This window comes from Mytilus californianus, unplaced genomic scaffold (assembly GCF_021869535.1).
Source record: "Mytilus californianus isolate M0D057914Y unplaced genomic scaffold, xbMytCali1.0.p SCAF_8, whole genome shotgun sequence".
Lineage (NCBI taxonomy): Eukaryota > Metazoa > Mollusca > Bivalvia > Mytilida > Mytilidae > Mytilus > Mytilus californianus.
This window is the reverse complement of record NW_026262734.1, coordinates 47003619-47029105: the sequence shown is the minus strand read 5'-3', so window position 1 is coordinate 47029105 and position 25487 is coordinate 47003619. Positions and strand designations below refer to the sequence as shown.

Below are 25487 nucleotides of genomic sequence, written 5' to 3'. Positions count from 1 at the left end.
GGGATACGCTATATCTAGTAAGCGGAAAAAGTGTATTTCAAAGGATCCAAATTCAGAAGTGTTTTGAACGGATATGCCTCATATTATACAGATTGCATTGTATAGTGTTGTGTAAACAGCTTTGTGTAAAGTGATATGCTATAAATGTACTGGTTTAATGCTATGAGTATGTACCAAGGGAGATGATATGCGAATGTATTTATCCATTTACCTATTGTTATTCTATTAGAATGTACCTAATGTAATGCAAGGTTACTGTTCATAATGTAATGCTAAACGAGTTTACCTTGTGTATAGTGCCATACAAATGAGAAACATTGGTAAAGATTATGTTATATAGATACAATGGATAAGCGTTGATTCTTGAAAAAGAAACCATGAGCCTTGAGGGCGAATGGTTTGTTTTTCGTGACTCAACGCTTATCCATTGTATCTATAACTTAAACTATTGCGTTAATTTCTTTTCAAAATGTAAGCCTACTCTTAATTAGAAGGTATTGTAAGTGAGTTTAAATAACCATGTTATCGTGTCCAACGATGCATTTATAAATCTAAGACCACAATTAAATGGTTAAAACAATACAAAATAACACGTCTGCCTTTAAGATCTTTATATTATCCGGCATCTGAATATAATCTGTTTTTAAAAAAATAAGACATATTCAAGCTTATTTCTAATAAAATTGAGAATGGAAATAGGGAATGTGTCAGAGAGACATCAACCCGACCAAAAAGAATATATAAGATACATATAAAAAGTATGTTACCGAAATATGTAGCAAGAAGCTCAATTCTAGGCACATCACGATTTTCTCGCATAGGAATTTGCAAATAAACATTTGAAAAATTATGTAGTAAAACAGATGAAGTCACACTATATTTATGAAACAAAAATTGACAAATAGAGTGTAACCATTTTCGTTTCAAATAATTATGTGAAATAGCCAATAATAATCCAAAAATAAACGGTCAAACTATTATTCCAGAAATTTCCATTATATCATACAAAACAAGAAAAAAAACCCAAGAACACTAGAGAATAGAGACAACAAAGAGAATACAGGGATTCGAACCTAAACCGACAAGTTTAACTCATTGATCTTAACCATGCTAACTTCGCGGCTACCAACTTATACTTTACGTTTGCCTATTATGTATATATAAAGTACAGGTCATGTGTGTCAGTTGTACCGATGTTTACCATATGTTCATTTATATATGTAAGCCTCAAATCTATGTCCAGCCTCAAATCTATGTCCTTTCCGCAAATCTATGTCCTTTTTATTATTGCGTCATAGACGTTCCAAATTTATGTCCTTTATTATCTCAAATCTATGTTTTTTATTGTCTCAAATCTATGTCCTGTATTGTTTCAAATCTATGTCCTTTATTAACTCAAATCTATGGCCATTTTTGTCTGAAATCTATGTCTTTTATCGAAATGTGGTGACGTAAGACATAGCAAGACGTCATCAAATATATGACGTCACTGCATAAAAGGAGTGATGGTGGAGCAGGACACATTTCCAAATGAGGGATACGGTATATCTAGTAAGCGGAAAAAGTGTATTTCAAAGGATCCAAATTCAGAAGTGTTTTGAACGGATATGCCTCATATTATACAGATTGCTAAAGCCAAAGAAGAACAACAAAACTGGGGAGCAAAGAAAATTGTTGACGAATTGAAGGTGACGTTTTCGGACAGAATGGTAAAAATGTTTTTGTCGCTTTACTTTTATGACCAAGAATCTAAATGATACACAAGAAATCTCAAGACTTAAATAGCAATCATAGGAAATGTTTGGACAAAGAACAACGTAGAGGGTTATTTTAAAGTGTGCACCACATTTTTGATTTTATTTCAAAATAGACATAAATAACTTATTTTTTAAAAGATACATAGATTCGAAACTGGAATAGTTTCACCAGAACAAAAACTTTTTTAATAGGATAGTGGCACCAAATGTCGTTGTTAAACACAATAAATTACACCCTAATCATTTTTATGTGGTATCTATACATCGAAACATTGAACAAAACGTTTGTAAATAGGTGTATGTGTTTATACTTACGATACAGAATAGGTTTAATTCATTGTTGAAGGCGTACATGTATCTTAAGTTGCTTGTATACAGATGTCATTTTGTTTCAGGTTGTTTATTAACTTAATATATTTCGTATTTGTTATCAAGACATAATGAGTAAAGGGAAGTAACGATAATTACTATAGAACAATTAAACACGGGATCAAGAAAAGCAAACAATTTGAAAATGTTGTAGATTTACAATACAGTGTAAATCATACAATAATTATACACGCATGTAAAATTTTTAAGCAAACACATGGAGAACACATCCCAACTTAACATTGAATTATGGGAAAAGACCTAATAAAACAAAAATCCTATAAGAGATTTCCAATAAAATGACAAACGTACGTAACTCGACGTACGGACCTAATGGGACCGGTTATTGCCAACATTGAACTTTATTAAATACGTCGCTCAAGTTTAAACAAAGTATTTCAAGACTGTTAAAATCATATTCTGGATTTTTCGTTTATATTAAATAATTTTAACATGGTGGAAAATTGGAAAAATCATGCATTTTTATTTATCACTTGGTTCCCTAGATTCCCGCTTTAATTTTCACTGACATAAGATCACGTATAAACACAAGTATCCCTTACCTTTCATGGTTTTGATTATAACAATTATTTTTCAATATACTTTGCAGATGAACGGTCCAATATACTATATTTTACACGCTTATTTTTTTTTTCTCTCGTTATCCGATGTACTTTCTTTATCTATCTATTTATTTATATATTTTGGTGGAAAACATTTATTAGATAGATGTTTTTTCTGACAATTTCAGAAATGTCAAAATCAGCGTTTGTCAGAATATCGCTTCCATATATTCTCAAAAAAAAAAGTATTTTCTATTTATCATAAAACGTATAGAAAAAACTCCCTGTATAGGTTGTATTTTAAAAGATTAAGGATTGTTCTGTGCAGTTTTGTTTAACGGGAATGCTATACGAGTCCTCATAAAAAAGACATTTCCAGGCAAACTATTTTATATCCCTTGAAGTACATAGTATTTAATCTTTTCTATTGATAAACAATTTATATGTGGTCACCGAATTCGTTTCTCTGCATAAATCATTGAAGTGAATGTGTTAGGTAAGAAACATAGATTATAAGATTTCGATAAGAAAAAGTGTTTTGATCAGGACCCGTCTGTAACTGAATACTGAGAAATTAACAATTCACCAGCAGTTTCATTGAAATGTATGGATTTAATGCGCAAATATATTATTATTTCATGATAAAATTCCACAAATCTGGATTTTTCACAGACAAGATCTTTGTGCCAGTGTGTGACCAAACTTAAGGTCGCATAAACTATCCCCTTTTGGGGAATGAGTGGTTCGTTTAGCGTTGCTGGATGTACCAGTATGTAGTCTATACAAGACCCTATTCAACAGTATAACCCATGCTTAAATGGTGGTCCGTGTGTTTGTCTTAGACATATAAATACGCAGCTACGCTCAGTCTGAATGGGGACGTTCAATCAAATATAGGGAAAGAGCAATCATTAGCTATACATGTTACAAAAAAAAAAACAGGGAACCAGAGGCCTAGGGGGGACTGCTACAAGACTAAATGTCTACCCCTTTTTAACATGCTCTCATTTACTAGTTGCGTTGAAATTCATAATGTTATCCCAGTCTTTATATTATTGAACTGTTTTCTTTTTTTTTATTTGTCCTAAATATGCATGCATTTTTTATCACTTCATGCCATACAAGCAATCAATCAATCAATCAAACCTGTTTGAAATTCTTTTTTTCTAGCACTTTTAATAGAAGTATGCTTAAAAAAGTAAGTCGTGTACACCTTTTACATTCCGTCGTGTTTGAAACTCCTGATTAAACCGTATAACTTATAAATCAAATTAAGAATATCATCTCACTTCAGATTTAATTATTTTTATTTTTTCAAGCTCAATTTTGATTAAGTCGTTTTAAAAATAGACCCTTTGAGATGTGAATATATAGGTTAGGTGAAATGACGAAGGAATGATCGGTGCATTTGATTACGGGTAACTGGATTAATTATTCCCTCAAAAGTTGTTGTCAATAAAATTATCCCGAATTAAATAATAAAATATATAAAGAATTAAAATAGCAGATTGGAGTAATTTTTTAATTGCATCTTTTCAAACAAAGTATGTATTCAACGAGCCGAATATCCATGCAGTCTATGCTCCCCACCGTCATGCTTCAATGCAATAGGCAGAGATACGTTCAGATATGTTGGTTATGTCGAGTAATGTCATTTTATTGGAAATCTCTATTAGGCCGTACTTATTAGACGTGCATAAATTTGCGCATGGCGAAACAAACTGGAAAAAAGATTTAAGGAAAGGACACAGATTTGACGCCGTATCTTTTTTAACGGACATAGATTTGCGAATGACGTAACGATTGAAAACAAATTTGAAAATAGGACACAGATTTGAGTCCGTATCTTTTTTAACGGACATAGATTAGCGACTGACGTCACGATTGGGCACAGATTTGAGAAACGGACACAGATTTGAGGCCGTACACAGATCTGAGGCTTACATATATATAAAATAAACATTTAATTTTTAACCCATTGGTAGCCGAGATATTTCGCCGATATGTTAATGTCAATCACACATAACAGATTTCAAGGACGGGTTCGATCACCAGTGAAGGGATATAGAAATTACAAAAAATAAACTTAAGTTTTTAAATCAATTTCATTAGTGAACAGAAATCAGTAAATTAGCCAATTCAAACACAAATGAAACAATTGAATATAATTTGGTTAGTCCATTTCAGTGACGGATTTAGGAAGCGTTGATTTTAAAGAAAGAATCCACGGTCTATGAATAGGCTGTCAATGGTTTAACCCCACTTAAGTATAGATGGCGCTGTGGTAAATCAGGTCAAACAACATCTGTTTCTGTAAGGAAGCCAGCATGTATTCATTGACATATGATACACAAACATGTATATTCTGATAATTAAGGCTTAACAAAGAATGTTTTGTTTTAGTTTTTATCTTATTCACTATCAAATATTTTAATGATACAAATTGGTCAAAAGTTTTGGAAACTGCCTGAACTTAAAAATCAGTTAAAATCAAAAGGTGCACTGGAAGAAAATTAAGAGAGTTGATTGAAGGGTAGGGTTTTGATATATTAATAATTATTCAATATATTAATAATCATCAATATAAATGTTTTAGGATTTATGTCTTTCATCATTTAAACAATATGGAAGAGAATTTAGATACACATCGAAAAACAAAGAATATGCACAGCAAAAAACACACAAAAAGAAAAGGAATATGTATACATTTATGAATTTATTTACAAACATATTCAAATTTATCATGTGTTATTCTTGCAATACATTTCATAAATGTATTAAATGTATAACTGGAATCATGAAATATTAAAAAAACAAAACCTAGCTTAAATGAAAAATTGGATGTTTGTTTTTCAACAAAATACTTTTTAAAAATGTAAATCAAATATTAGAATCATATGACAGAAATAAAGAATTTTGAAAAATGATTTTGCACATTTACATCAATTAGTCAATAGTGGTAGATATCTTGAACAAATGGTGAAAATACTGGGTACTTCAGTGAAGCAATTATACAACAATATATTTTTTAAGTACTTGCAACAGAAATCCAATAATGACTTAATTTTTTGTCAAATCAAAGTGTCAAGATGAAAAAAAAAATCATCTACAAAATTGATGTTTGCATATAAATAAAGATCTCGTTATTATTGTGTGATTGTGCTGCAGGTATGGGCCCAACAGCTCATTGCGAACATGTGCAGTCCTCTTTCGTATAAAAACAGCTTTCCATTTTCAAGGAATTGAGAACAGAGGAAATATGTACACAACGTTAACAAACATTTCTTCAATGTAAATCATTTTCTGGATCACCTTTAGTTATTATAACACAGAAACTGCCAATATCAAACAAGGGTTTAAACTTATGTTTGGTCCAAGGCTGCATGAATTTCTCAATTCTACTGGATAAAATGACTTTTTCAGAAATATTTGCTTGAACCATTCTAAGGGGGTTGTCTGACCCTGGATCATGCTTTATGTTTTGTCAGAATCCGTATCCCGCTATCATTGCAAAAATAGTGAGTTAGTATTGGGCCAAAAACATGACTATAACTTTCAAGTACAATAACAGATGGTTTGAACAGGAAAACACATATGTGACCTTTCTATACATCTAAGATCACATATTAATATTCAAAGAAATTAAAATTCATTGCTGAAATTAAAGACGCTTAAGGTAGATGGGGGGTCTAATTTTTTATCCATAGATTTTTTTTATTTTTTAAGGGAAACTTATTAGTGATATATACTTTGAAATTATCAAATAAAAAAGTGGGGTCACCAGTGTTCCAAGCTCAAAATTTTGATTTGAAAATTTAAGGCAAAATGGACATTTTGACGCAAATTTCATATAGACTATGAAGGAAAAAACGTTAATTGATACATTTATTGAATAAAAAGTTGCATTTCTAATCCATAGAATTTTCTTATTTTGTGTTATTGAATTCTCCAAACATTAATTTAAAAGTTAAAATAAAAAAAATGGTAGGTCACCGTCCATATAAGAAAGATACGAGTTAATTTAGACAAGAAAATAGATAAAAAAGGGAGTTAACTTTAAATTCATAAATTGAATAAATTTGGAAATTTACTTTTTTTCTTGTTCAGATTTTAATTTGTTTCTTTAGATACATCAATGGTATTTGGTATGTTAGTGTTTAATATTGAGAGGGCGAGTTGTGTACCACAAAGACCGCATTTTTCATTTGACCTTTGACCTCAAGGTCAAATTATTGAAACTTATCTAAGTGTTATATTATAAACCTGTAGTTAATTGTCCAAGCCGTAACATTTTTGTCTTTTGAGATAAATGGATGATGTATTGTATGTTTTTGTAAAACCATGGGACAGCTTGTTGTATACCATCATGACAGCTAGCAATTTAGCCTTGACCTTTGGCTTCAAGGTTAAATAATTGATATTTCAAGTATGCATGATTGATTGGATGTCAAAAATTTTGTTTTCATTGTTATACAGATTAATATGAAGTTTGTTAAGTACGTGTAAAATGAAAGGAGGGTAGGTCATGTGCTATAAGGACTACAATGTGACTTGACCTTTGAACCAAAGGTCAATGATTGATATTTATGCCCCCGTCGTAGCAGAGAGGGCATTACGTTTTACCCTTGTCCGTCTGTACGTACGTACGTACGTACGTCCCAAAATTGGTTTCTGTTCTCTAACTTTAGTTTGCCTCAACCAAATGTTATGAAACTTATACACAATGCTTATTACCACAAAACACAGATCAAGTTTGAATTTTGGTGGCGTCACTTTTACTGTTCTAGAGTTATGCCCCTTTACAAATGGAAAATTGCTGAATTTATCGTTTCCGTTCTCTTACTTTAGTTTGCCTCAACCAAATGTTATGAAACTTATACACAATGCTTATTACTACAAAACATAGATCAAGTTTGAATTTTGGTGGCGTCACTTTTACCGTTCTACAGTTATGCCCCTTTACAAATGGAAAAAATGCTGAATTTTTCGTTTCCAATCTTTAACTTAAGTTTGCCTCAACCAAATATTATGAAACTTATACACAATGCTTATTACCACAAAACACAGATCAAGTTTGAATTTTGGTGGCGTCACTTAAACCGTTCTAGAGTTATGCCCCTTTAGAAATGGAAAAATTGCAAAATTTTTATTTTCTTCTAAATATCAAGTTATTTTATTAAAATTGGAGTTATCTTCCTTTGTCCATGATTATAGTTGAATCAACTACAATCAATGCTTTATACAATGCAATGTTTAATTTTGACTTCCACTGATAAAACACAGATCAAGTTGAATTTGGGTAGTGTCACTTTAATCATTATTGAGTTATGCCCCTTTATAAATCGAAAGATTGCAAAATTTTTAGTTTCCATTCTGTAACTTAAGTTTGCCCCAACCAAACATTATGAAACCTATACACAATATTCATTACCACAAAACTAAGATGAAGTACAAATTTTTTGTTTCCGTTTTCTAACTTTAGTTTGCCTCAACCAAATGTTATGAAACTTATACACAATGCTTATTACTACATAATACAGATTAAGTACGAAATTTGATGGCAACTTTTACCATTCTTGAGTTATGTCCCTTTATAAACATAAAAATTGCTGAATTTTAGTTTCCATTCTCTAACTTTAGTTTGTCTCAACCAAATGTTATAAAACTTATACACAACCGTTCTAGAGTTATGCGTGTTTACAAGAAGAAAAATTACTGAATTCTTAGTTTCTGTTCTCTACTTTAGTTAGCCTCAACCAAATGTTATGAGACTTACACACAATGCTTACCACCACAAAACTCAGATCAAGTTCAAATTTGGGTAGCGTCACTTTTACCGTTCTTCAGTTATGTCCCTTTATAACTATATGATATGCAAGCGGGGGCATCATCTGTGTACACATGTGGACACTATCCACATTTATTTTTACATGTGAAGCTAGAACTTGTATTGTATTTTCATAAAAACAATTTTTGGTTTGTCCTTTTATGGGAAAAAGTTGATGCATTGTCAAAACCGAAGACAACCATCTTACTCCGGACTGTGTAATGACATTTGTATGTGCAATTTGTGGGTAATTCCAGGTTTTACAATGCACTTATCCAGTTTTTTATACAATTAGTAGACGAATTCAGAACAATCTTTATCATTCCTTTAACAACATCAAAAAGGGGGACTTAAGATCCATATTGAATAGAAAGATTTGAAATGAAAAATAATTATAATTTTCTGTGATCAGTTAATTTCTTGAGTAACAGCTACAGACTATAGTACACTGGATAAGTTTGGATATGAATCCTGCAGCCGGTGTGGAAGGAATTCGATATTGTTGATCCGATCACACATGTCACACTCATTTTGTGTGTTTCTCGAATGAAATAATTGGCAACAAATTTGTACTATGTATGAATTTTTATTTTCTCATCAGGAAATGAGGATATATTTGACATTTTCCAACAAATACAAAGCAGAGTTTTTTTTTATATTATAAACAGTCATTAAAAATTACATCATCATTACTCTTTTTATTTAAACCAAATAACATTTATTACTTGGTTCTCAGCCCCTTCCTAATGTTAACTTTATGTTCAAAATATTTCTTTTTAATTTGGAAAAGCTTTTTAAGAATGAAAAGAAAAATTATTTGATGTAAAATGGACCCTCAAATAACCTATATTCATTGCTATATACCATGTATATGTCTAGGAAGCAGACATATATACACAACAAGACCAATACTGGCTCTGAACCTGCCTTTCCATTCAATTGATTGAGGTAATATGCATTCCATAGCATAAATAATCATTCCCAGAACAAATATTAAAATCATTTGCATTCTCTGTCATAAAAGCCAGGAAAACATTATATTGAACTCCAGCAGTATAAACTTAACCAATATCATTACATACAAATGTATAAGGATAAATATAAATGATGCTTTTTGCAACGCAGGTAAAAAACTAACCAATACCAGGACATATGGACGGACAAGGGTAAATCTAAATGGCCCTTTCCCTTTTTGATATTGGAGCATAAAAAAATTCCTTCCCCCTGTATCATTTAGTGAACTTGAGAACAAGGTAATTTTCCATGACCTTATTATTGCATATTGTTTCAATCTTCATGAAGAAAATCAAACAGTTTTTGAATAACTCTTGTACATTTAGTTACTCTCACACTTCCCTTGTTAGACCTTTCAGCAAGTAAAGCTTTAAGTCCATCTATACCATCTCGATGTACTGCTAACTTCAAATGAGACAATTTAAGGTTAGATTTTGATGCCTTCAGTGCACAAGATTTTGAAATAGCTTTACAATTTATAGCATGAGAAAAAGTGTTCAAGTTTTCTTGGATAACATGTGAATCATAAGGATAACTAACAGGTAATGAAAATTCTACCACATTATCTTTAAAATATCCTCTTTCAATTACAAGTTTGTATAAAACTTTGGTGTCATGTATAGCATTATGAGCATCATAAGTTTCACCTAAGAGCTCTCTTACAAGAGATGTTTGGCTGTATGAAGACATACCTGGAACAACACTTTTAAATAAATCTAAGGTGTCACAAAAAGCACAAACATGTAAGCAAAATTCATTCCACATGTTATGAATATGCAATTGGTTATATAACACATGAGTATCAAAGCGTTTGATGTTGTGACCTACAAGAATACATTTACTAGGAAAACTTGATAAAAATATAATAAAGTCCGTCAATGCTTCATGGGCCAACTTGTATTGAACTGCAGTGCTGTTGTGAAACATCTGATTACCATTCACAAAAAATTGTGTGACCTCTGATGCTTCTTTGGATATTGCCTGGGATGGAAAAATGTAAGTGCTAAAATTCAGAGTTTCTGAATAGGCTGCTAATTGGGTAATGTCAGATTTCCTACCTACAATAGAACAATAAATAAAATGCATCTTTGATGACAAGGAGTATAAGTGAAATATCAAAACAACTTTTATCTGGCTTCATACATACACATTTACACACTTATAAAGCCACAAAATCTTGCATTCAATTATTATTGACACACGCATGTCAAGGTGAATATAAGATATAATGAATATATAATGGAAATCGGCTATGTATGAAAGAGACAGCAACTGAACAACAAAAAATGATAGATGTTTGACACTAAATCTGTTCTGGACAAACAAATTGACATCAGACAATAAACTTAAAAAGTTGCTATTTAAACGTGTGCAAATTTGTGATTCAAACATTGCTGTTGTATTAAAAATAAACAAGTCGCTATGAGCTGATTACAATTTTTAGCTCACCTGGCCCAAAGGGCCAAGTGAGCTTTTCTCATCACTTGGTGTCCGTCGTCGTTAACTTTTACAAAAATCTTCTCCTCTAAACTACTGGGCCAAATTTTACCAAACTTGGCCACAATCATCATTGGGGTATCTAGTTTAAAAAATGTGTCCGGTGACCCGGCCAACCAACTAAGATGGCCGCCATAGTTAAAAATAGAACATAGGGGTAAAATGTAGATTTTGGCTTATATCTCTGAAACCAAAGCATTTAGAGCAAATCTTACTGGGTAAAGTTGTTTATCAGGTCAAGATCTATCTTCCCTGAAATTTTCAGATGAATCGGACAACCCGTTGTTGGGTTGCTGCCCCTGAATTGGTAATTTTAAGGAAATTTTGCTGTTTTTGGTTATTATCTTGAATATTATTATAGATAGAGATAAACTGTAAACAGCAATAATGTTCAGCAAAGTAAGATCTACAAATAAGTCAGCATGACCAAAATGGTCAGTTGACCCCTTAAGGAGTTATTGCCCTTTATTGTCAATTTTTAACCATTTTTCGTAAATTTTTGTAATCTTTTACAAAAATCTTCTCCTCTGAAACTACTAAGACAAATTTAACCAAACTTGTCCACAATCATCATTAGGGTATCTAGTTTAAAAAATGTGTCCGATGACCCCGCCCGCAAACCAAGATGGCTGACATTGCTAAAAAAGAGTACATAGGGTAAAATGCAGTTTTTGGCTCATATCTCTGAAACCAAAACATTTAGAGCAAATCTGATGAGGATAAAATTGTTCATTAGGCCAAGATCTATCCGTCCTGAAATTTTCAGACCAATCAGGCAACACGTTGTTGGGTTGCTGCCCCTGAATTGGTAATTTTAAGAAAATTTTGCAGCTTTTGGTTATTATCTTGAATATTATTATAGATAGAGATAAACTGTAAACAGCAATAATGTACAGCAAAGTAAGATCTACAAATAAGTCAGCATGACCAAAATTGTCAATTGCCCCTTAAGGAGTTATTGCCCTTTATAGTCAATTTTTTACAATTTTCATAAATTTTGTAAATTTTAAAAAAATATTTTCCACTGTAACTACCGGGCCAAGTTCATTATATATAGAGATAATAGTAAGGAGTAAGATCTACAAACACATCACCAAAACACAATTTTGTCATGAATCCATCTGTGTCCTTTGTTTAATATGCACATAGTCCAAGGTGAGAGACACAGGCTCTTTAGAGCCTCTAGTTTGTTGGTGTACTGTGAGCAAAACATTTTTTTTTAAACTTAATTTTTTAACTTGTGGACTTTTTTTTACTTCTTCGTCTTAGTTATTTTTATGATTATTTTTACCATGCAGACATTATTCATGTCAAAGTTCAATTTTCATTTTTCACAACAAAATTAAACTGAGATTAAAACATTAGACGTTAATTTTACACTTACTGAGGCCAGTTGTCTCTAAATCAAAAATTACTACTGGTGCTTTGATAACCTCTTGTTCATTCAAAGGGATCTTTGTGATGTCTTGTATTTCAGGAATCTCCTCGGACTCCTTGTCTGTAACTTCAGATTTGAATCCTATAATTTGATCATAAATTATTGAAGGATTAACATGTACATTGTGCACCTTGTATAATTCACATATCCGATTATACTATAATGTAAACCACCGATTTGTATCCCTGTATAGAATAAGTATCTAATGTGTAATCCTCTTTTATCATTGGCACCCATACCACGTCTCCTTATATCTAATTTAATCTTGAAACAACAATTTTGATTAACTTAATACGTTTAAATAACAAATTCTCACAAACTGTAGTAATCACAAAGAAGAACCAGAAGTGGGAGTGCCTCTGGAATATTTACATACATGCATAATTTTTTCCCCACACAAGACAACATTCTTTTAATATTTATTTATAACATAAAATAGTATAAAACATTTGTATTGGTTTCGCATAGTTGTGGTCATTTTTTTTCAGAAACTGAAGATCTCATCGTATCTAGGCATATATATTGAAATATGAAGATTGGTTATTTTAACATTATAAAATCTATAGATAAGGAAAGTCCCAATATAATTTTAAAGTTCATAATAACAGTATAACTAAATCTTACTAAATGAAATATTTAAGGTTCAGGGCAAAAGGGGGGACAGTATAAATAAATCTTACTAAATAAAATATTTTAGGTTCAGGGCAAAGGGGGGGGGGGGTGCAAACTAAATAAAAATTACAAGTAGAGGTGGGGGGGCACAGATTTATTAAGGTAAAATTATCGAAATTAAGCTTTTGACAACCCATGCCATTCTTTGCAAATTTTAGGGAGGCACAAGCCCACCTCACCACCTGCCTGATTCTGCCCTTGATGTTATGACATGTTTCATTATGTAAGATTTATTTAAATATTACATTTCAGAAAACATTATTGGTGGCTTTTTAATACTAATATATACCTATTTCACTTTCGTAAGTTTTGCCTTCCCTTATTTCTTTACTAGCAGTCTTAGAGGTTCTTGTCTGCTTTAAGAAGAAACGTCTTCTCTTGGCTTCTTTGGTTTTTGCCTTTTCTTTGTTTTTTTTCCTTTTCATATTTATTTTGGAGCTTCTTTTTATTGTTTCCTCTCCAGGAGACAGTCCCATGGATGCATGAACCTTCAAAGATATATATATATATGAAATAAAGAAAATAAGACAAAGTTTTGAAATGTGTATTTTCATACTGAATCAGATATGAATAGAGAAATAGCATATAAACTTAGATGTAGTTATAAATAAAAAAAGTTGTAGAAACTGATGTATATATAACATTCAATATCAAGTTGATTTATCTTGCATATATTTGTTGATTTATCTCCCTAAATTTTTTCCACCTAATATAAAAAAAATGTTCTTTCTCAGACCATACAAATAATTATCTCCATACTGAATGTTTGGAGTTTTTTCCAATGAATGAAAATTATAACAACAAGCTTCAAGAAGCTTAAATTAATTGGTCACCTAGAAATCCTGAGTCACTGCAATAAATCTCAGTTATTAATCTTGCATTATTGTTTATTTCTCAAAAATCACAATAATAAATGCACCCAATAATTTCTAAATTACAGTAGTTTGAGATGAAAAGCCAAAAACTGCTAAAATAACTGTATTTTACATTGATCATCTATCTTTTAAATTTTTTAAAGAGCTAATGAAGGGTGCATATAGTTATACCTCACTAACATAGGCATATCCTTCATTCTTTTGCAAGATAGAAGAATCTACCCTGTAGCCCAAGCTTGCTGATGAGGAGTAGTGCTTCGCTTTTGGAGCTTTTGCAGCAAGCATGTTGTTAAAGTTTTCATTTGCTTGTGAGCTTGACAATGATGCAAGTTTCCTTGGATTGACTGAGTCATTCCCCAAAAATATCTTCTCTAGGTCTGTCCGTAATGAATCAGATCTCAAGTCTTTTCCATGAGGTAAATTACTGTGCTTATATTTTTCTCTGTCTTTAAGAAATCCACACCATGATCTATTACAATGGGCGTGGTCCCCATACATGTGCTCTACTATAGCTTTTAGGCCATTTTCCATTCCTTCAACATCTCCTTTATTTTGATCTATCATGAATGAAAAATTCTTCAATATAGAATTCATAACCATGTCAGAGAGCTGCTTATGTTGGCTTTCAATTGCATATAACTTTTTAATGACATTCTTTTTTACATGATTTCTGTCACTGGTTTTAATCATCTTTGATTCAGGATATATCTTTTTCAGCCTGTCGAATCCAGTCGTATCATCGTCACCTGCAATTTCATCTATGTTGATCCCTTTGTTCTTCACATCCATTACCATCTGAACTAGCATATCTGGCTCCATAGCCTTTGCTGAGCCTGTCCAATTTTTCTTACATTTGTGCTCTTTGGGCTGAATCCCCCTTTTTGTTGCACTGTCACAGATTCTGCATTGCTGACATCTTATTGCATGATGGACAACTCCTCCTGTATTTTTACCAATCAATGTTGATACACCTGAAATTATTTATTTCAATTTAAACTAGCTTAAATAAAATTTTGAGTTTAAAGGACATGAATGTCCCATATTGTAATATTGTTAGAGATAAGCAATATCTGCATTAGATCAAACTATAATTACAAGCTCACAGAGGAATACACCCTCCTCCTGGTCTATTCTGTTTTTTATTGTCCAAGCTTTATATTTTTCTTCAAAATCAGTTAAAACCTTTAAGTTGAATTATCTCCCCTTTCAAATATTTCACAACATTATCTTCCCTGGCAATAATCTGAATAAAAATGTTTTGTCTTTGTGCATATCTACATAATATGCTTTGCATTGAAACAAGTGTCATTATTATACATTATAAGGATTTAAGAACCAAAATTTATCTTCAAACTCCTCTATCATATAAAGGTTTCATGAAAATTCAGTTTAACAAACATATTTGCAGAGAAATTATCAGATCTAAAAGAGACCTTTGTATGACAGTTAAGAATGGTAATGTTAAGGATGTATGTATGTGAAATTAAAAAATAAATAGGACCATGTGACCTAATATTTCTAGCTTAAGGAAGTTCAGGAGTATACCACCATCTTGAATTGTACAATCACAGTAAATAATCGGTCTAGTTCTTTGCCCAAATCTGCAAATTTGGAGACAGATTTGCCATTTATTGACATTATCAAAAATGTTTTAACAAATACCAAATATATGTACTGTGCTTATAGAACTAATTTTTCAAATAAGCCATTAAAGGGGAAATAACTCTTTTTTACAAAATTTATACTGGACATATAGGGAAATTTTCATTTTTTACTTGTAGCAAAAAAACAAGTTCGGTGACACCATTTTTTCTTTTTATTTTCTGAAAATATATTATAAAACCTATCTTCTCATATTTTATTTCAAAATTCTGTCTCATAGATTTCTTTGTATGCACAAAAATGCATTTTTTCACGAACAATCTAAGCAAATTTTGTCAATTTTGAACAACTAGTACCTTGGTGACCCATACTTTTTATCAATTTTTTGTAAAAAGGATAGTAAAAGCTTCATTTTGGCCAAGTATAAGAAAATTCTGTCATTTTTATTCTATACCCCTGAACTACCTTAACGGAAAAGTAGTTTTTAAAATAAAATAAAATAAAATATCTGATTATTTGTTGAACTTTGTTCTTGTTGGATTAAACTCAGTTAAAGTCATGCCTGACAAACTGTTATATGCCCTTCCAGAACCCTTCTTTTGCCAGCAGGTGTCTGTTGATACTGTGATTCCTTTTCCTTCTTCATTTTCTATTGTATAAAAGTAAAGCTTTCATCTATCATGTTTATATATTCAAATTGTTACCATGACAGTAAAGATTGCATCTGTGTAAATTGACTAATAACTGTATTTGAAAATTATCCTGTACATTTGTATCAATATGTTAATGCTTGAAATATGTATTACTGGTAAAGTTTCACAAATTTTTAATGAGTGTAGGTATACTGATCTCAAACTAATTCTTCGGTGTATTATTAAAACTGTGTTCTTGTGTGCAATCTGTACATTTGAACATATACCCAATTATGTCCCCTTTAACTTATCACGGTACTTAGAGTGAACAGAATTTCCATATAAATTTTGATGTGGTTAATCATATGATAACCACTTATGTACATAACTGGAAAATAAACAAGGACTAAATTATGAAATTTTACAAAAGAGATCAATGGTACATGTATTATAGTGGTTTTGCAGGATTATTGCGGAATATTGTCCAAAGAAGAATTTCATTTTGCACAAAATTTTTCATCGCAAGCTTTATAAAATAAAAGTTATTTTTGTTTTGTTGTTGATAATAGATGCAATTAATTTTTAAGTTATATTGCACTAGTGCAAAATGGGAATACTACATATGTGATATAGGTCAATATATAATAGGAATTTGTTCCATACATTTTTTTGTTGATTTTGGTGCTAAACAGAAGAAATAGTTCCTTGCATGTTTGTTGTTACAAACCCAAACTCTGTCTGACCGACAAAATGTCAGACAGAAATATTTTGAGTTTTTAGGTGAACGTATAGTAGAAAATTTCAAATTTCTTTTTTGGTCAGACAAACAACTAAACAGACTGTAAGACCAATAAATGATTATTATGATTATACTAATTTGTTTTTTTTCAAACCTGTGTTAATATTTAAACACCCAATTGCTTCTTCTAGTAAGTATTTATGCTCAGATTCTTTTGCATGATTCTCCAATACTTGGCCAACTTCATGTTCTCTGGCTTTCAAAGATTTAGTGTCTATACAGTGTACATTCATTGTTGAAAGCAGATTGTTAAGCTGGGTTTCCCCAATACCAGCATGGAGCATTCCTATAAAATTAAAATGTAATCAACAGAATTCATAGATTTGTAAATGATTGCAACTACATGTATATACATAACATAATAAACCAATTTGTGACTCACTATTTTATTTAACAAAGATTAAACTCAAAATATACATGTGTATGTTTAGAAATCTAGAAATTTATTTGGTATCATAGGCAACATGCAAGACATGCATTTAAAAATTTATTTACTACTTTAAGTGAATATTAATTTTCAATTATAATCTGACATGAATAAATATAAAACTAGTCAATACTTTATGTCATGACTTTATTCAAAGGATATTACTTATTTGTGAATTAAACTGGATGTGAGAGGGAAGGAAAGGAGGACTGAATTACAGAAAAATGCATTCACATTTCTAATAATAAAACATTGGTAGGATGTATATTAACATGATTAAGTTACAACAATGTATTTGAAAAAAGTTTGCTGATTGAGAAATATTTTTAAAGTCATTTCCTACCCTTAAACATCCATGAGCACATTTTTAAAATCAAAATTTCACTGTACATGTAGAATACAGTCTTCACGCTTAACCACAAGTCCTACGGCATTGGCTTGTAAAATTGCTTTTGGGCTTGTAAAATTCTTCTCTACAAGCCAACAGAAACCAACTAAAATTTTCAAAAAATTGAGCTTCTGGCTTGTTGACTCAAAAGTTAAGCGTGAAGGCTGAGAATAACTGATTTACTATACATCTGTGTTGAAAAAATATTGGTAACATTTGTATGAGGCTTAGAAACTTGGGAAATGCAAGGCTCTGCAAACATTTCAATCCGTTTTGCCCAAATACAAATAGTTTACCTATACTTTTCAACAATGTACATGTATTGCAGAGCTCTGCATGTACATGTACATGTATTATATATATATTTTGAGACTGAAAAAAATTCTACAAAGGTTTTTATTCGTAAATACAACTACATAAAAAGTGCACCTGTTGCAGCTTTTGTATTAATGTCAAAAGTTCCACATCCTCTTTTACTATTTCCACTATGATGAGTTTTCCCCAACTTGATTTTTGTCACACCACCGGTACCACATTCAGGACATTGGACATACATCAAGCCTGAAAATCCTAAAGGTTTAACTCCTAATGCATTGTAGAGATGAAGAGTTGACTGACAAGACTGACAATGTTTTAACTGCTCGGCCATAAAACCCAAATCGACTATGAATCTGCAATGGCTTAATGGAACAAGATCTGATGGGATGTAATCAAATAATAGTTCATTTTCAATGTTTTCTCCTTTACTGTCTTCAGTGCGGACTTCAATCTCAGAAGAAATTGCCAAAGGGTCATTGTCTAGTACCAGCGGTAAGGTATATGTGTGGTCAAGATTGACATGAACCTCTACATGTACAGAAGGCATCTCAGAATCTGCGTCTTCATTATGATAAGAAGTAGGGGGGTCTGAAAGTGAGTCTTTGACGTTGGTGTTAATAAAATTATTTGCCCTAGAGAACGTGTTTGCTTTTTTGAATTTTCCTGATTGAGATCTTTCGGCCATCATTTGTAAGATTACTGCAGACGATACGATATAAATTGTACTTACGGCAAGCAGCAACACAAAAAAAAATAACTTGTTTACCTCCCATTTTTTCTGTCGTCTACTTTTTGTGCAGAATCTGTGTGGAATTGCTTCATAAGCTACCAGGACGAAGATCATATTGTTAATTTACAGATCTACATCACAGTATTTATAAAAAGCAGTCCACTTTATCACGATCACAGTTTCTTTTTCTTTTTTTTTCCATTCTTCATCATGTTGTGCAGGTCGCCATGACGGAAGTAAACAATTTGCAGCAATCAAACTGAAATGAGATTATTTGTTTGATAATTGAGTTTATAAAATACGATTTTAAAAGCGTTTCTGATAATTTTCACAGATATAAAAAAAAAAAAAGTAACAATATTACTTTGATAAAATTTTACGACAGTTTACAACACTATGCGCAACATGTTGCGCAGAAGGCGCGAAAATTTAAACACCCGATCTACCTTAAACTTATTTTTATGAAAAATATTTCAAACAGGAAGTCCTTAACCAACATCGTAAAATATAAGATAGTTTATTTAATTATCGTTTTTGAATATGAATTATTGAATTTTTCTTTTTAATTTTCATCACCAAAACATGTTGTTGATGTATAATCACTTACGAAAAAAATGCCATAGCAAACTACACTGCTTTTGCTTGAAATTGTCAATTTCATTTTTTAAATCATCCTTTGGAAACAAATGTCCACCTCTATTGGAACAGACATTAGTCATGTTAGTGAATAAAACTCCATTTTGTAAAATGTAAACAAATATCAACACACTTCAATTATGGATAGGTCATGTAGATAAGAGATGTTGTGTGTGTTGGACCTGATCTACTGCACTGCCGCCTGTGTTATCATTAGAGGGGAAAAACTGACCAATATTTTTCATTTTACCTGTATATAATGCAAATGAATTGTTTTTTTTTTAATATATTATAATATATAATATAAACAATAAAGAGATGTGATATGATTGCAAATCAGACAACTACCCGCAACAGTTTAAGGTAGATCGGGTGTTTTTTCCGCGTCCATTCTGGTCATGTTGCAAAAATACAAGAAAATACATAAAACTTAAAATTCAAAGATTGATTTATCAACAAATTAAGTGTCATAAAGTGTATTTTAATATTTTAGGATTTTTTCAAGAAAATAAGGCCCATGACCCTTATTATTTTTTTTTAGATTTCAAAGTATTATTGAAAGGCAATTTGGACATCGAATTTTAGCGAATTATATCGTTAAATATTTCCTCAGTAAGGAAAACTTAAGTTTCTCCTATATCAGCAAAACAAAATACCCTAAATTTTGTTCATTTCAGTGTATTTGTCCGAAAATAAAATTAAATGATCCCCAGTTTTTATATTGAAAATTGAAATAACATTGACCAAGTCTTTTACAGAAGATTACGAATAATACATCGTCGAACATTTAGACTACCCAGCTACCTTACTGAATGGAGTGGATGTAAGCAATTATTATAGGCAACAATACGGCCTTCAACAGTGAAAAAATTCATACCGTACAGTCGGTTATAAAAGGCCTTTACATTGTTACTTTATTTTTTTGACTCCTTCCCTTTCTTCCCCTACCTTATATTCGTATACTCTATTCTATCATAATCTTCAATTGAGACTTGAGAAGAAAACTTATCTTTCAAAATTGTATTCACTACTTCTGAATGATACACAAAAGCACAGCTACAGAATATAAATTTCGCTATCCCTTTGAAATTGGTATTTGATAAAGAAAAACAACATTTTCTATTTGTATCATACAAGTGTAGTTTCAGTTTCAACCATGGTTCTAAATTTAGATTTTACTTTCCCCAATAATTGCGGACGGAATAGAAGACACCTGTTTATTTTCTGCACCTTGAGAACTGAGATTTAGATGATAGATTTTACTTATTATGATATAAATATAATAGTACTCAATTTTTAGTTTCTGTGTAATGTTTTGCGGACAGAATCTGATGGGCAGTCTTTTTTTTTTTGCTGATGGCTTTGTTCTTCGACATGTTATAAATGTTGCACTAATAGTATTTAAGAGATTGTTTTCATGTGGAAACCATAAAAAAAATAGTTGGAAATTACGGATCAGAGAATACTCGCAGTTACTGAAAACTAGTTACAGGCAATAACTACTATAAAAAAATACGTATTTTAGACAAATATTAATCAGTGCACACCTTTTTAACAAAGTTTATTTTCCAGAATGAATTATTAATGTGTTGTTATTTGATGCACTTCGGTTTATGTTTGATTAAAGTGATACCATTCATGAACTTTAATAGTATAGGTTAAAATAAAGATGGTAGTAATATCAGCCATGGATCAAATAGAACAATAACAATGTCTAAAATACGGTTAAGTGTAAATTGAATGTTTGTAATGTGAAAAGTATTGAGTTCATTTAACTATAAATGATTGAAAGTTATATTCTATGTGTATATATATGGTAACTACTGAGTGTTTTGTGTGTCATGAAAATGTAGCTCAGTCATATCCTTTAAAAAAAGCATCTTTGTTTATGCTATGATGTAATTATTTTACCTTATCTCATAGTTCTAAAATTTGATATGATATGATACAGCCAATTGATGAATAAGTGATGTTTTGAGCCATACATATGTTATGTGTCAAAACTGCAAAAAGTAAAATCACAAAAATACTGAAATCAGAGAAAAATTCAAAACGGAAAGTCCCTAATCAAAAGGCATAATCAAAAGCTCAAACACATCAAACGAATGGATAACAACTGTCATATTCCTGACTTGGTACAGGCATTTTCTTATGTAGAAAAATGTGGATTAGACCTAGTTTTATAGATAACTAAACCTCTCACTTGTATGACAGTCGCATCAAATTCCATTATATTGACAGCGATGAGGGAACAAAAAAACAGACGTAATAGGTAAAAATGTCAAAAATAGGGGTACAGCAGTCAACATTGTGCTATAATCTTAATCACTACAAAAACAAACAAATATGTAACAAAGAAGCACAAAAAATGCATACAGTCAAAGCACATTAGCAAAAATTAAAGACAAGAATAAAACATTTGTTTACCATTTTACAATAACACAATGACGGGATGAGTAAGCACAGAGCCGCGTCATATGTATCAACGAAACACAAAAAGGCATTAGACAAAGCACATTAGCAAAAATGACAGACAAGAATACAAAAATTTTACAATAGCACAATTACACAATGACGGGATGTATAAGTACAGAGCCACGTCATATGTATAAAAGAAACACAAAAAGGCATATAGACAAAGCACAACAGCAAAAATGAAAGACAAGAATACAACAATTATCATAAAACAATAACACAATGATGGGATGTGTAGGTACAGATAGTGCTAACGTTATTTGTATTGTTACAAAACAACAAATAACCATTTGTCATCGCTCTAGAAAAATCTTATTGTAATTGCACAACAAATTTAAACCATTAATGTCCATATAAAATACGACTCATTTTGTGTTTCCTACATAAGGCATCAATTAACAGACGGGCCTGGTCAATAATTTTCGCTCAATGGAGACAAATATTGAAAGATTCAATATACAAACAAAAGCATATTTTCCAAAGCATTTGGGAGATTTGGGCGAGACGTGTTGCATCTGTTTCCTAATATGCCTATGCGTTGCCTTCGTTTTTTACAGGGAAATGGAATAAAAATTAAACGTAAATACAGAGACAAGGGATCAGTTACTTTTTCCTGATCGATATAATGTCAATATTCAAGATACTTATGTATAGTTTAATAGATTGGTTCTTTTGTTAAATCTTCACACATTTTTCTACAAATAGAGAATCAATTTGGCGAAGAATTCGGAGACCGTTTTCACATTACATGCCGTATACAATCCCAGGGCACAAATGTGCAGAACTTATACAAAAGTATTCAGAAATGTATGGAAAGCAAATTATACTTTCATATGATTGTGCCTTAAGGAACACTAACCTAAAATAGCTTCATAATATTATGAACGCTAACAATAATGTTTTTGTGTACCTCCTGCATATTACAGACATGAACATGAATGTATTATTGGAACTCGCATGACCACGTGTGAAGGACAAGGACGAGAAAAATATGGTAAATCATCTAAACCTGTTATCAATAATTTCCTTGATTCAATTGATCATTTCGGGTCAAGGAAGAATGCACGTTGTTTAAAAAACGTCGTTTATGAATCTGTTTATAATAAATTAATAGTAATACAAATCAACGCTATATGTACGAGTTAGAACAATAGAGACCATGTTTTAGTTGAGTAAAATATGTAATATTAATCTTTATAATTAAAGTAAACTATATGTTTATTGGTATTGTATTGTCAATGATTAACTTATATGAATCATTCTATGATATGTTTAATAAGAGAATATTTCAAATATCTGTTTTAACAATTATGAATGACTTTTTGGTATGATTATAAAATATTTTATATTATATGATGAATATCTAATAAACATTTCATACTAAACGTTGTTCAATAATACTAAAATTCCTTCCGTTAATGTTATTAATGGATATTTTGTAAAATATATTGTTCGATTACTGGATATTTTTTATCATATATTGTATTTACAGTCAAAATAATAACAACGTCTGATTTCAGATGTACAAAGAGTAGGCTATAATTGTTAATAAAAATCTTAAACAAGAAAACATTTGTTTCTTCAGGAAGTTTTTTTGTTGTTGAAGAAACAGATTTATACGTAAGGGTTCAACAATTGGCAAGTGCTTACATCATATGTCCAGCTCTACATGCCTTTCAGATGCTCTCAATGAATTTCTAAAGAGACTTTTAAATATGCTACTGAGACCTAATTCCATAACAAAATCTATTTATAACAAACAAACTAAAACACAGACGGCGTTCTGTAGTACTCAATCTAGCAGTATCCTTAATCTCCAATCAATTGGCATATAATTATATGAGATGCAAGACCTCACTATAAAGAGTAACAGTACATCAATTATGTGTCTGAAATAAACATATATTTCTTCAATTAACCTCTCAGCAGGTAATCAGCAGAACATATTGCACACTGGTTAAAGTAATGTTTTACAGTAAAATGACTTTGGGACACAACATGTATATCTGTTCAGTAACCTGCTTTTTAAGTATCCCTAAACTTTCTCATATATACCCTTCCGCATAAAGCGTTGAAAATATAATAATTATAATCTTATAAAAATCTTACGTTGAAAGTTTTGATCATCAAACTACATACCGTCCATCCTATAAAGTTAATAGTTTATTATGGTCTGTTGAAAAAAAGATTCCAGATGGAATAAAGTTTTAAAAATATATTACAGCCAATAAAACTTCAATAACTCTTACTTTTCACAGTCTGAGGCTCTTTCGAATGCATATGTTTGTCCTAGTTTGCATAAACAACTGCGGCTATGGGTGCTCTTTAAACATTGTTTGCCGAATGCACTAGATGACAGTCAAAGTGGATTTTTTTAATTAAAAAAAATTGACTGTATATATGAAATGATAACCATTGAGACAACTATCCAATGGAATACAAATGAAGTGATAGTAAGCAATTATAGTTCATCGTAAGGCATCAACAATGAGAAAAACCCATACCGTATAGTCGGCTATAAAAGGCCCCGATATAAAAAAATGTGAAACAATAAAAACGAGAAAACTAACGACCTAATTTATAACTAAACAATTAGCGAAAAATAATTTGACAGACATAACCATTGTACTACAGGCTTCATTCTTTAGACAGCCATATAAAGAATGTGATAGGGATAAAACCCAAGCGTATTATGTACCGGTGAGCCCGAAGCGTGATAGGGGAATATGAAGATGGTCACTTTGGTCTTCTTCTGACCGACAGTTTAACGAGTTGGGGCGCCTGTTTAGCTGTGTGAGATGTACAATTACGCAGCCACGTCCGGTCAGAAGGTTCGATTCCTCATGTAGAGATAGTGCCACGCTCTCTGCATGGTAATAACCCTTGCAACAACTCTATGAGGGGTTCGTAAGCGGTTTTTGGCAAGGCAAAAGTTTGGTCCCTATCTTTCAATATATTCAGTGGCAGTCCAAACTTCCTCGATGTATTAATTCCGGACGGTCTCTATTAGAGGACCAACCTATTGTATGTATTGCTAATCTGTGCTCATCCTGCACATGCATGGATTATTTGCAAGTGAACGTTAAGCAACAAACATCGACCATTACGTACCGATGCCATTGACGACACAGAGGGGTCCAGAAATTGTTCAGTGCATTGTCACAAATACGAACATTCAAAAAGTTTCATTTTGTATTCTTAATTATAAAGACATGAAATTAGCAACAAAGCAAACGTTTTAGGTTAGGTAGATTTAGGACAAGATTTGGGATGACAACAATTTCGAAAGCCTTTCTATAACTTATTTGAGTATAAATCAATGTGTCAATAAACATGTTAGTTTATCTCATCAATTAAACAGTTGTTGCAAGTTTCAGTTTTTGTATAGAACGTTTGATAAAACTGTAAGATGCAAAACGCACTGACATGGTGCAATTTCTACATTTTATGAGGCAACCATGTTGAATA

At 31.4% G+C, this 25487-nt stretch overlaps 1 protein-coding gene across 1 annotated transcript; it reads right to left on the bottom strand.

Moving 5' to 3' along the window:
- Window positions 1-1735: 1735 nt before the first annotated feature.
- On the bottom strand, window positions 1736-19163 carry LOC127712054 (uncharacterized). The gene is made up of 8 exons (XM_052218245.1): window positions 18945-19163; window positions 17140-17331; window positions 16177-16263; window positions 14184-14569; window positions 13427-13625; window positions 12412-12546; window positions 10466-10588; window positions 1736-1749 (listed from the first exon to the last, which is right to left on the bottom strand). The coding sequence occupies exons 1-8, from the start codon at window positions 18949-18951 to the stop codon at window positions 1736-1738; spliced, it is 1143 nt and encodes a 380-aa protein (XP_052074205.1). The 5' UTR covers window positions 18952-19163.
- Window positions 19164-25487: the final 6324 nt, after the last annotated feature.